We start from the raw sequence: 14021 nt of genomic DNA on the forward strand, positions 1-14021 counted from the left end.
TCTTCTAAATTTGATTCTGCCAGAGAATATAACTTAGAGTTTTTTTTTTTCACATCAGTACTATCGCTTACTTTTAACAGAAACACGGATGTCCTACTTAATTTATTACTACTGCCTACTGTACGGTACAGGGAACTGTATACAATCTCTTGGTATAGAACATGATCGCAGATAGTATGAAGAAAAGAATGTATGTATGTATGTATGACTGGGTCACTCTGCTGTACAGCAGAAATTGACACAACATTGTAAATGAACTATACTTTAACAAAAAATTTTAAAAAGGAAAAATAGTAACATGATTTTTTGCTAAAAATGCTAAAATCAAGAGCATCAAAGTTTTCATATAAAATATGCATTTAAAAATTTTTTAATTTAAAAAGTAAAATGCATATCATTTTGTTAGAAAAAATTTACCACTACTGCATTAATAATAATTTAGTTGTTTTTCTTTTTTTTGTTTTTTTTTTTTTTTTTGCTCTTAGTATACAGATAGATCTGTAGTGGATCTCTGTGTGTATCTGCATATACATCGTTGTGTAAACGTACAAATATTTCTTTGGGACAGGTTTTTAGAAGCGAAGTTGCTGGGTCACAGGCTATTTTCATTTTTAATTCTGGTAGCTACTGCCAAATTGCCTTGCAAGTAAGTTTCACCACTGTACACTTCATTGGTACAAGAGTGTTTATTTCCCCCAAGTTCATAGTCTGTACATAATCATCGTACATAAACAAAACTGTCCAACAAAATGAAAAATATGAATTTTGTCTGTCGGGTGGAAATGACTACATTTTTATTGTTTTAATTTGCATTTCCCTAATTACTGGTTAGATTGATGATCTTTATATATGTTCCCTGACCGTCTGCATTTCTTCTTTTGCTAATTGTGTATTTATTTCTCTTGACTATTTTTTTCTACTGAGTTGCATAGAAACTTTTTCCTTTTTAATTTTCAGTTCTTTGTATATGCTGCTTATCAATTCTTTGTGAGGTGTGTTGCAGATATTTTATCCCACGTTTTCATCTGCCTTTTAGCTTTGTTTATGGTATCTTTCATCATGCAGTTTTCAAATGGTATGTGGTAAACTTTCATAGGGTTCATCTTTTTCTTCATGAATTCTGGGCTGTGTGTCTTCTTAATAAGTACATAGGGTCTTTCCCATTGTAAGAATACACATATAGTATTTTACAGGATTTCTTCTAATACTTATTGTAATTGTGTGGATTGCTTAACGTCAAGTTCATTAAGAACATTTAAAAACACCTGTGGAGTAAAAAAGAAACAGGAATCCAAGGATTAGTGTAGTGTCTGAGGGTAGGAAAAGGGTGAGAAAGAAAATCAGCACATGTCTCTGCTGTGCTTTTTTTTTTGGCCTATGGCATATGGAGGTTCCCAGGGTAGGGGTGGAATCGGAGCTGTAGCTGCCAGCCTACGCCACAGCCACAGCAACTCGGGATCCGAGCCGCATCTGCAGCCTACACCACAGCTCACGGCAACGCAGGATCCTTAACCCACTGAGCAAGGCCAGGGATTGAACCCGCAACCTCATGGTTCCTAGTTGGATTCATTAACCACTGCGCCACAATGGGAACTCCTGCTGTGCTTTTTTATTATTATTATTTTAGCTGCACCTATGGCGTGTGGAAGTTCCCTGGCCAGGGATCCAACCTACCTCGCAGCTGTAACCAGAGCCACAGCAGTGACAATGCCAGATCCTTAACCCACTGAGCCCCAGGGATCTCCTCTGCTGTGCTTTTAAGACATCATTTTGACCTGTTTAGTCTCATAATCTCTAGGAGCTGAATTTATTCTTTACTTCATCCAGCAGAATTATTGTATGACTACTTGGTGCCAATAAGTATTGTCCTAGATTCTAGGACTACAACAGTGAACTTGATGAGCCCTCAAGGAACCCCATGAGACCATTGTCTGAGCTGATTGCTGAAGGAATTGGAAGGAGGGGAGTGGCAGGGGAATAAGAGCAGGTGAGAGGTTTCCAGGCGGAGGGAAGAATAATCACAAAGGTTTTGTAAGCCGCATTAAGGAGTTCTGACTACTCCAGAAAACCAGAACCAAGTAAAGGAAGTACTTTAGCTCAAGGAGTGAAATAACCAAATTTGCTTTCTGCCAAGATTACACTGACGTAAGTGTGGAGAATGAATAGCTAGGACAAGATCGGAGCCTGGGAAACGAGGTTCTTGTTGAGGTCTTGACAAGAGATGACTATGGCAGCCTACAGCGTAGTTTCAATAAGATGGCGAGAAATAGACTGATTTAAAAGATGTTTGGGTTGGAGAAAAGGAGGAAGTGATCACTGATTAGGTGCAGAGAAAAGGGGAGAAAAGGACTCCAGGATGACATTCACGTCTCTACTTTGAAAAACTGGAGAGGTGGATGGGTGGAACCAATCACGGAAATAGGAAATGCAGAGGAAGCATCATATTCAGAGAAGATCATGTATGTTGTGCTTTAGACATGTTCACTTTTCGATGCCTGTGTAACATCCAAGTGGAAATATCTAGAAGGCAGTTTGTTGATTTGAAGTTCAGATGAATGATCAGCCTGGAGTCATTAGCATTGAAATGGGGTGAACACAGAGAGACTAAAGCCATCAAGAAAGCTCTGTTACGGACAAACCAAGAAGCTACAGAAATTCCACCATGATCCCAATTTAGTAATAAACGAATTTCATGCATGTTACAGAATGATGCCTTAAAAGAGGAGGGGAAGGTATACCTGTATACTTTGAAAATTCTAAAATCCATAGATAAAATACTGCATCAGAATTTCTACCTTTGCCTCCAACTTGGAATGGGACAGGGGTTTCCAAATGCTGTGGAGAAAGGCCGTGGACCTTAATTCAAGTGAAGATAAAATTTCATTAAAAGGAAATTCATGATTTTTTATCCAGTCAGTAAATCAAGGTTTTGAAAAAACAAGTTAAAATGTCCATAGCTGCTTAAAAGACAAAAGTGAGAGTTTTGACAAGCAGATCAAAGCCAGCATAGGCGGTAACCTAGGAAAAAACTTGGAGTCAAAGTTTTAACAATCTAGCAAAATGTGCATTGTTTGAATTTCCCAGAAAAAAAAAAAATCAAGAATGCTGATTCTTTATAGTTTGAAGAACATAAAGAAATTGGGCAGAGTTGAAACTTTAGAGCAAGACCAGAAGTTGGCAAACTATGACCCCAGGACCAAAGCTTGTTTTTGAAAATAAAATTTCATTGAGGAGTTCCCCTAGTGACTCAGTGGAAATGAACCTGACTAGTATCCATGAGGATGTGGGTTCAATCCCTGGCCCCACTCAGTGGGTTAGGGATCTGGTGTTGCCTCCAGCTGCAGTTTAGGTCACAGATGCAGCTCAGATCCTGTGTTGCTATGGCTGCGGTATAAGCTGGCAGCTGCAGCACTGATTCAACCCCTAGCCTGGGAACTTTCATATGCTGCAGATACGGCCCTAAAATAAAAGGTTTTTATTGGGTCATGGTCACACTAACTCATTTACATATTGTTTCTGGCTGCTTTAGAGCTATGTATGCAGAGTTAAATACTTGCATCAGAACTATATGGTCTGCAAAGCCCAGAAGATTTATTATCTGGTCCTTTACAAAATAAGTTTGCCAGCCATTGTGAAAAACCAATGAAAGCCTTAGGGAAGATGAGAACTGTTTTGAAATGGTAACTAGAGCAATAATACTGAGGATTAAGTGGAAAGAAGCATAAACTATATTATCCACTTTATATCAAGGTATCACTTATATTGCAAAGCCTAAACTGGAGAAAGAAAGGCTCTTCACTGATCATTGAAGTTGTTACTCAGCGGGTTTTGAACATTTCTGATGTTCTTTAGATTTTTTTTTATTAATTCTATTAGATGTGGCTTCTATGCCGATATCAATTTAAGCTGACCTGATATTCCTGAGACTAAAATGGAATGTCGATGATTTTGAGAAGCTATTCCTCGAAGACAATTTTACTACAGTATACATTTGGCCAAGTGGGTCATCAACGTAGTTGTGCCAGATAGGCCTAACTGTGTAAGTATAGACAAAAAGAATGAAAAATGTTTTCTCAAGTTATAGGAAGCCAGATTCGTAACCATCCGTCACTTGCTTGGGCAAGTTACTGATAAACTCTGCAGCAAAATAACAAACAGTGTGCTCCTGCATCTTGGCTGTTGAAAATGAGATTCTTTCTCTGATTGATGTTAGCAGAGAGGCTTGTAAAAATGCATTTCCAACTGATTAGTTCAGAAGGTGTCAATCTCCTGCAGTTTTATGACCTGCAGACTACATGCCAGATGTACATTTGCTTTTTATAAACTAACAAAGATGAATGACTAAATTTGAGCATTCCTCTTTGGCAGTCGTACCATAGATTGCCTAAAGGAAGGAAGACTCCTTGGGGGTATTATGGGGGTGGGGAAACGAACATTTAACCCTTAATTTACCAGAATTTATGGAGACAAAATGTAATACATGGAAGTACTTGCACTGCTACTTCATACTTTTTTTTTTTTCTTTTTAGGGCCACACCCGCAGCATTTGGAGTTTCCCAGACTAGGGGTCAAATCTGAGCTAGATTTGAGCCACAGCCACAGCAATGCAGGATCTGAGCCACATCAATGCAGGATCTGAGCCACATCTGCGACCTACACCACAGCTCACGGCCATGCCGGATCCTTAACCAGCTGAGCAAGGCCAGGGATCGAACCCTCAACCTCATGATTACTAGTCGGATTCCCTTCCGCTGCACCACAACAGGAACTCCACTACTTTCTTCTTATGCTACAAAATGAATATAAGGGGAAAACTTGCACGAACATAAAATATTTGTGTTGAATTACTCTCCTAAGCATGTGCACACCCATTCTAAATCCATGTAGTAAGAACTCTTAAATATATTATGAAACATATTAAAGATCCTTTATGAATTCTCAACATATACTCATGAATTATTACTGAAAGTTTTTAAATTGTTTTTTTTTGAAGCTAGAAATGATGTTGGGGCAATAGTTAAGTCTACTGTTTTAAAAATCTGACTCAATAACTGTGCTTCTATTTCTGAGACAGATGGAGAAAAATATAATATACTGCATTATTACAATATATCCTCATGAAAAATAAGCCTCTAGCATAGTTTCATCTTTCTTCCACTAGAAATATTGAGAAATGTTTAGACATTTTTCATCTTCGTGGCCTTTTGGCTAAGGAAGCAATATTTTGATAAATTTCTCTGAAATTTCAAAGCTCAGTTTCATTTGATTTTCTTAAAACATGATTTTAAATTTTTGTCAAAGGAATAAGTATGCCGTTTCAAATAATTAACAGTCTATTTTTAGAACATAGCAGAAATCTACATGAAAATGTAACTATAATAAAGAAACTATGTAGTAAGATCTGCTTATTAGAACTTCTGACCCATACATTTTCCTGTGTATGAAAATTATGGTGACAGAAATTTAAAGTAGTAATGTAAAAAGAGTCTGACACTGTACAATTTAAATCCAGTACTTACTTATCAAGATTTTTTTTTCAACTATAAGGAAAACAATGAGGAGATTTTTAATTTATGTCTCTGGATAAACTACATCTCTTTCAGTTTCAAGTGTCAGAACATCCAACCCAAATGAGCTTAAGGAAGGAGACAATGCTTTGGCTTCTAGAACTGAAATGCCCAAGAGGTCAGGTGCAGCTTATTGCAGAAGCCTGAAGATGTTATGAAGATCTGTTGTTGTTTTTTTCTCTCCAGCCTTTGACTTTGCTTCTTCTGGGATGGCTCCATTCCCAGACAGGTTCTGCAAGAAGGATGCAGCAGCAACCCCAGCCTCACAGCCTTGCAGCTTCAAGCCTAGGGGGCAGGGGAGGGAATAAAGGATGCAGGAGAATCTCCTTTGAGACAGTCCTAAAGTTCACTCTGGTTCAGCAAGTTAGGTCACATGTACCCTGAACCAAACCTGAAGATATATATGCACATAGACTGAGAGCTGGGGAGAGCTGGATACCCAAAAGAAAATTTAGAGCTGCTGCCCAAAGAAGGAGGGGCAATGGATATTGCGAGAAATCACAAGGGTTTACCACATTCTTTTTCAGGTGGCAAAAAGACTTAAGAAAACTGAGTGAAGTCCCCTCATCTCCTCTGTGTCTTACCTTATCTGTGTTGTTATTGACTTCCTTCTAGACCAGGCAATATAATTCAATTTAGTCTGTTTTCTTTGGTCTCAGTTTGCTGTCAGATAATGATGGACAAGCTTAGGTTCTATTAATAAGAGTAGCCTGAAGGAAAAAAAAAAAAAAAAAAAGACGAGTGTGGTTCAAAAAAAAGTAAAAGTTATTTCAAAACACTTTTATAGGTCAACAAGGTATTTTCAGCTGAGTTTGCCATAATAAGGTCACACCAAGACCTGATCCTTAGGTTTGAAGCTTTATAACTATTTTGTCTATTCTCCCAAGGGTGCTTAAGGTCTTTAGAAACCAATGTTTTTATTTATCTATACTGAGAAATGTAATTGCCAAGCAAATCAAAATTTATGTATCAACTGGTCACTGAAAAATGACCTTACAGGGTAATGTCATCAAACCATCATAACCTGACACCCTTATTCACTAAGGGGATGGTTTATATGTTTCAAACAAAATTCTTACATAGGTCATTGAATGTAGTTTCCTTTTGATGTTCCTGGAGAAAGCTCTGGAAGATTCCATCCATTAACTCTTTTTATGTCACCAACAGTGTAGATCAATTTTTAGTGATAGGTTTCAATCATTTCCAATGTTATGGCTTGTTTTCATCAGCCACAATTTATTAACATCTACATTTTAGAGGAGGCATACTTAGAGCTTGAGTTCCTGTCTAAAATTTGAGAAATGTTTTAATTTTACCTGGAACACATTAGTATCCTCGGGAAACAATTTCTTTGAAAGGTAGTTGGCTCATCTTATCCATCATATGTTGGTTTGTATTTATATTTCAGAGACTTTCGTTTTCTGACCATTTTCAAATTTTAGAGCTTCACTCAGTGTGGGTACCTACCCTCTTGCCGTATACACTTGCTGTAACTCCTCGTGCATTTTCTCTAAAATATGGAAGCCTTGGTTAATCGTCCTCACACCTAATCCAGATTCCTTCATACTACTAAGGGCAGACCTTGGAGATATTGCAGGTTTGGTTCCAGGTCACCTAAGTAAAGCAGGAATCTCAATAAAGTGAGTCATACAATTTTTTTTTTGTTTGTTTGTTTCCCAGTGTATATAAAGGTTACAGCTACACTGTACTGTAGCCTAGTAAGTGTGCAATAGCATTGTGTCTGAAAATACAATGTACATACCTTAATTTAAAAATATTTTATTGGGAGTTCCCATGTGGCACAGTAAGTTAAGGATCTGGCATTGTCACTACAGCTGCTTAGGTCACTGCTGTCATGTGGGTTGGGTCTCGGGCTGGGGAACTTCCACGGGCCGCAGGGCACAACAAAAAAATAATAATTATTTGTTGTTTATAAAATGCTGGTCATCATCTGTGGCTTCATGGAGTCATAGTCTTTTTACTGGTAGAAGGTCTTACCTTGACGTTGATGGCTGCTAACTGATCAAGGCAGTGGTTGCTGAAGGTTGGGATGGCTATGACAATTTCTTAAAATCAGACAACGGTGAAGTTAGCCACATTGATTGATTCTTCCTTTCACTTAGAGGCCACTGTTTGGTTATTACTTGACCAAATTTCAATGCCGTCGTATCTCAGGGACTAGGGAGAGAGATGGGGAACAGCCAGTTAGTGGAGCCAGTTAGTGGAGCGGTCGGAACACACAGGATATTTATCAATCAAGTCCACCATTGTATATGGGCAGTTTGTGGCACCTCAAGACAGTTACAGCAGTAACATCAGAGTTCACTGATCACAGATCACCATCACAAATATAATAATAATGGAAAAGTTTGAAATACTGTGAGAATTACCAAAACATTATACAGAGACAAGGAGTAAGCAGATGCCGTTGGGAGAGTGGTACCCAGAGACCAACTAGATGCAGGGTTGCTCCAGCCTTCAATTTATTAAAAAAAAAAAAAATCTCAATATCTGCAAAGGGCAATAAAGTGAGGTCTGCCTGTCATAGCTTGCTCGAGACAGTCATTTTTTATTTTATACTCCGAATCAACACTATCTGATTCTTTTCAGCCATCTCCAATCCAAACATTGACTGTCTATGAAAGCAACATACAGGGATTGTGTTTGTATTTCACTGGGTTTCAAAAAGTCTGCATCCTAGAAATTACTGTCAGATGCAGGGAGCCAGTCATTTGATGTGAAAAAGCCAGCCAAATTTATTCTATATCATGGCAGAAAAAGAGGAGTTCTCTTACTGGTTTATGTTCCTTTCTACAGATGGACTCATCGACTGTATGGATCCTGACTGCTGTCTACAGAGTTCCTGCCAAAATCAGCCCTATTGTCGTGGATTGCCGGATCCCCAGGATATCATTAGCCAAAGCTTACAATCCCCATCTCAGCAAGCTGCCAAATCCTTCTATGACCGAATCAGTTTTCTCATAGGATCTGATAGCACCCATGTCATACCCGGAGAAAGTCCTTTCAATAAGAGGTTAATGCATCTTTTTCTTACATAGATTTGTAGTGATATCATCAACAGTTATAAGCCCTTGGTATGAAATGCTGATGGCTATGAATTGGAGGCGAGTGTTTTTTTTAAAGTGCAGTTTTTCCTCGTGCGGCAAATCCTTCACCAAACTTCGCACTTCAAGCATTTTTGACACAGTTCACGTACTTTGTCAATTTCAGTATCTGAAACCTAACAGGACATCCCATTAAGGAGTCCATAAATCCTCATTTAACTAGTTGATTTTGTTAGCACAGTTGGAAATGGTTCAAAAGAAGCAATGAAAAGACCCCAAAAGGCAAAACAGAAGTGCACTTTTTTTGAAGCTGAGCTCACTAAATAATATAAATTATGAATTAATGTAATGGAACTGCTAACGGCATGGCAGTAAGATTGCATAAGCTGTTTGACTGGTGCTTTACAGAGCAGTAATGACCTGAAAATAAACCTGTAAGTGAAAGCAGGTGTCTTGTGTCTCACTGAGCAAAAGAAGATGATTTATACCAGAACTCCTGGGTCTACAGCAGTTTAACAGCATTAATGCATTTAGACCCAGCAGTTGATTAAAAGTTGTTGCACAAATATTCCTTCTTGCCCCTTATAGCTTGTGCTTCTTGGTCCCTACAGATTTACAGATTGCCTTGGAATTAATTGGAAAGTATACTTTCTTCATGCAAGCACCAGATATATGACTTATGAAAAGAGCCCAGTTTATAATGTTAAAAACTCATCTCTAAATCATTGATCTTGATACGTCTCCAAAAACCAGATTGCACTGAATTAATACCCCGGCTCAACACCAGGCATTTGGAGAATGTGGATTACAGGGAATTAAAAGGGACATTGTCTTGGGGGTTTTTTCAAGTCTGGGTTTTGTGAGTACAAGTGTGTGCAATAGTGTTATTTTAGCATGAGGTTGAATTATCTCTACATTGGGATGATGTTGGCACGAGGAGACAGATGTTCATTCTGACTCTCTACTTTTCCCACAGCCTTGCATCCGTCATCAGAGGCCAAGTACTAACTGCTGACGGAACTCCACTTATTGGAGTGAATGTCTCATTTTTCCATTACCCAGAATACGGATATACTATTACCCGCCAGGATGGAATGTGAGTTGGTTCCAATACCCTATCTTTGTCTGAAGTATTTTAAGTGTAAAAACTAGCCATTCTTATACCACCCAGCGTGTTTTAATGTCCCTTTAAATATGGAAATACAACAAATTTTACGCTTCAGAAATCTGGGATAGCACATGGCGGCAGAAATGTAAAATCACATACTAATATAAGTCTTTAAAAGTTGATTTTGGAATTCCTGCTGTAGCACAGAGGGCTAGTGATCTGGCTTGTCTCTGTGAAGGCGCTGGTTCGGTCCCCTGAGCAGTGGATTAAGGATCTGGCATTGCTACAGCTGTGGCTCAGGTGCCAGCTCCTGCTTGGATTCGACCCTTGGTCCGGGAAATTCTGTATGCCACAGGGGCATCTGGAAAAGAAAGGAAAAAAAAAAAGGTTGATTTCATTTTCTATAGCATAATAAAAGTGTCATGGTTTTTATAGGAGAATGTTCTTTGTCTTAGAAGATTCATGCTGAGATATTTGTGGATGATATTTTATAATATCAGCAAGTTAAGCCTAGATGGCTCTTTTGGAAAAGGAGGGAATAGGTAGATAGATAAAGTAAATTTGGGAAACTGTTAAGAAGTCAGTAAATCTAGGTTAAGGGTGAATGGATGGTCATTGTATAATTCTTTGGACAGTCCTTAAGATTTGAAACTGTTTCAGCGAAAAGTTGGGAGAAAAAGTGTGTTTCCTCTACAAAGCCTATGAATCTAAGGAGGTGAATGCCAGGCGTAATATGAGATCCAGGTAATTTATTAAGTATGTCTTGTTTCTTCTTAGGTTTGACTTGGTGGCAAATGGTGGAGCTTCTCTGACTTTGGTATTTGAGCGCTCCCCATTCCTCACTCAGTATCACACGGTGTGGATTCCATGGAATGTCTTTTATGTGATGGATACCCTCGTCATGAAGAAAGAAGAGAATGACATTCCCAGCTGTGATCTGAGCGGCTTTGTGAGGCCAAATCCCATCATCGTGTCGTCACCTTTATCCACCTTTTTTAGATCTTCTCCTGAAGACAGTCCCATCATCCCCGAGACACAGGTAGAATATTCTAGCAGGTGGTGCTTTTAAATAAACCATTTTCAGATCTTGTGGTTCCCATGGGATTTTTGTGTGTGTTTGTGTTAGGGAATGCAGAATTCCAGTGCTAGCCTAAATAATCCTAGAGAATGATGTGTAGAATGGGGCATGTGTATATTCGAGAACAGACATCAGTGTAGGAGGGTATCTAGTCATTGCTTAAAGATCTATTCAAAATATCTTTTCTTCCTGCTAAGTCTGTATTTCTTTATTAATTGTAGCCAAATAGAAAACCAGCTTAAGTTCAACAGCTCATAATGTCTTTGCTCATTTATTCATTCATTGAAAAAAGTTCCTAGGGCCTATGTATGTACCTGAACTCTTGACATTGTTACCAAGTGTACCTTGGTCGTTACCCTCAATATTTTACTGTTTAACTATTATAAGCAAAAAATGTTTTAGAAAAGATGACTTTTAACAGAAAATGTCCATTAATTGTCTCATGGCATTATTTTTAAAACGTGGAATCATATCTGAAGTCCTAGTAACTTGTAGTTCATAAAGCCCTATTCTCCACAGGAAATAAAACTATATAACTTTTTTAAAAATAGCCATATTTTTCAGTATGCATTGTATCTGCTGAAATATCTGGCAATTGTTTTCCTTCCTGTATGTTTCCAATTATAAAAAAACTTTCAGATCTCAAAGGCAGGACGTTGATACAATAATAATGGACTTCATTTGTATACAGCTAAGTAAAAATATGTGGTCTTTGAAACAGAACGGCACATAGCAGCTTTGCCACATTCATTCTTCAAATATGTGTTGAATACTTGTTCTGTTATAACAGAACAAAGCAGTAAACCAATCAGATGAAGCACCTGCTTTCAAGAAGTTTGCCAACATATGGGGAGAGAGAGACCACAGACAAATAAATATATGTCAGGTGGTGAGTAAGACCTATTTAAAAATAATAAAGTAAGTTAAAGTGGATGGAAGTGCAGTTTTATAAAGTATAATCCAGGAATAGCTCTCTGATAAGATTACATTTCAGCAGAAACTTTAAGAAGACAAGGAATAAATGCTGAAAATAGAAGGTTATTCCAAGTAGAACAAGAGCAAGTTCAAAAGGTCCAAGAGAAGAACATGCTTGGCTTGTTTGAGGAATGGACAAGAAGCCAGCAGGTGTGGCTGAAGGGAAGGTGGTGAGACCACAGATCATTGCAAACAGTGGCAAGAATAAGGACTTTTCCAATTACAACTGAATAATGAGAAGCTGTGGGAAGATTTTAAGCAGATCAAGTACAATTACTGGTTCCCTTCTTTAAAAGATTCTGATAGTTACTATGCTGAGAATATTCTGTTTGGGGCAAGGATGGAAACAAAGAGACCAATCAGGAGGCAATCTCAGTAGTCAGAGAAATGACAGTGGCTTGGATGAAGGTGATTAGGGTAGAAGTGGGAAGAGGCAGACGTGTGAGAGTGGCATCCCAGAAAGAGGTTGGAAGTAAAGGTGAAAATTTGGGAGCCATTAGTCAGTGCTTTAGAAATAAAGTATAGGATGAGATCCCATTGGGAGGGAATGTAGTCAGAAATAAGAAGAGATGATCCAAGAAGCTCTAATGTAACAAATCTGGAGAATGCTCCCAGGTGGATATCATGCAGAAGAGACACCTCGATGATTTGCTGCAGAATGATCAAGCCGACTTTGAGCTGAAGGCTCTGGAAATTCACTGGAACCTTATCCAGTTTGATACTTTCTCCCCAGTGTCCGTCTTGCACCAACACTGAACTTTTTACCCGTGTATATTTTTAACCTACAGGCAGGGTCTATCTCTAGGTGACAAATTTCTAGTAAACCGAATTATTGAAATGGGTTTCAAGTAGTCAACAGTTCCATGAATACATGAAGAGTTTTTTCCCCATTCCATCGTACAGTCGGTAAACATTTTAGCAAAAATTTACCAAGAACCTATAATGTACAAGATACTCTACTAAGATTAAAAAAATAATAATAATAACAAGACTTGGATCCCGCCATTTTAAATGTGAAAAAGCTTTGAATGGAGAACTGTGGACTTCTAAAGAGCAGTCAATTCCTAAGGAAGCCAAGGAAAGCATCACTGAAGAGACTGGCCTTGAAAGGGAGTTCCCATCATGGCACAGCAGAAACGAATCCGACTAGGAATCCTGAGGTTGTAGGATGGATCCCTGGCCTCGCTCAGTGAGTTAAGAATCCAGTGTTGCCATGAACTGTGGTGTAGGTTGCAGATGCGGCTTGGATCCGGTGTTGCTGTGGCTCTGGCATGGTCTGGCAGCTGTAGCTTTGATTCGACCCCTTGCCTGGGAACCTCCACATGCAACGAGTGCAGCCCTGAAAAGCAAAAAAAAAAAAAAAAAAAGGTGGGAAAAGATATTTCAGATGAAAGAAAATGTATAAACCACAGCACAATGGTGAAAATAAATGATGTTGTATAGACACTGGTGAGCAGTTTAAAGGTGGGGCCAAAATACTGTACAAGGGAGACCTTGAATTCTCTAGGTAATATGGAACCAGGGGGCCCGTGAAGATTGTTCAGCATTTCTCTAAAGCTTACTCAAGTGACAAAATGCATAAAGGAGAGAAGGAGACAGATCAGTGAACAGGCTGGTGTTCACTGTATTTCCACATGGATCCAGCATCCCGATGCAGAGAGCCCACTAACCACAGTGGTTGTGGAAATGAGACTAGAGAATGGATTGGGCCAATTTGGAAAGTAAAACTAGGAGGACATAGTTTCAAACTGAATGTTTAACCGGGTCAAGAACAGGGCTTACAGATCATGCAGCTTGCCAAAATAGGCTTAATCGTTGGTTTTTCCACTCCAGCTGAATTTACTTTTCCCACTAATTCTAAATAACAAGGTCAAATTAGATTGCCCAGGATAAAGACGTATTCTAATGAACTGAATTACAGATATTTGTTCCATGGGAGGAGGCTAATAAGGATAGTCATCAATTATTAAAATTAGAAATAACACATGATATTTTGAAATACAGAAGCAACTCCTAGAAGATGACAGAAATATATATTAATGAAAGACTGCCTTACAGATAGAAAAACATATCAAACTTATGAGAAGTTATTTTGAAAATAAATTATATGCCTTAGGTTTCAATCACTTAGACTTTCAGAGCCATTTAAGAGTGACAGAATTGGAGTTCCCATCGTGGCTCAGTGGTAATGAACCCTACTGGTAACCATGAGGACTCGGGTTCCATCC

General features: G+C 38.5%; 1 protein-coding gene across 20 annotated transcripts in view; it reads left to right on the forward strand.

Annotated features, from left to right (window-relative positions):
• TENM3 (teneurin transmembrane protein 3) overlaps positions 1–14021 on the forward strand; it is a 2583558-nt gene that overhangs the window by 2503914 nt on the left and 65623 nt on the right. For all 20 annotated transcript variants that reach the window (XM_021076354.1, XM_021076353.1, XM_021076364.1 and 17 more), the window contains 3 exons: positions 8385–8601; positions 9609–9728; positions 10518–10779. In XM_021076354.1, coding sequence (XP_020932013.1) covers positions 8385–8601; positions 9609–9728; positions 10518–10779 — 599 coding nt within the window. The remainder of the gene's footprint in view (positions 1–8384; positions 8602–9608; positions 9729–10517; positions 10780–14021) is intronic.

Source organism: Sus scrofa, chromosome 15 (genome assembly GCF_000003025.6).
Source record: "Sus scrofa isolate TJ Tabasco breed Duroc chromosome 15, Sscrofa11.1, whole genome shotgun sequence".
Lineage (NCBI taxonomy): Eukaryota > Metazoa > Chordata > Mammalia > Artiodactyla > Suidae > Sus > Sus scrofa.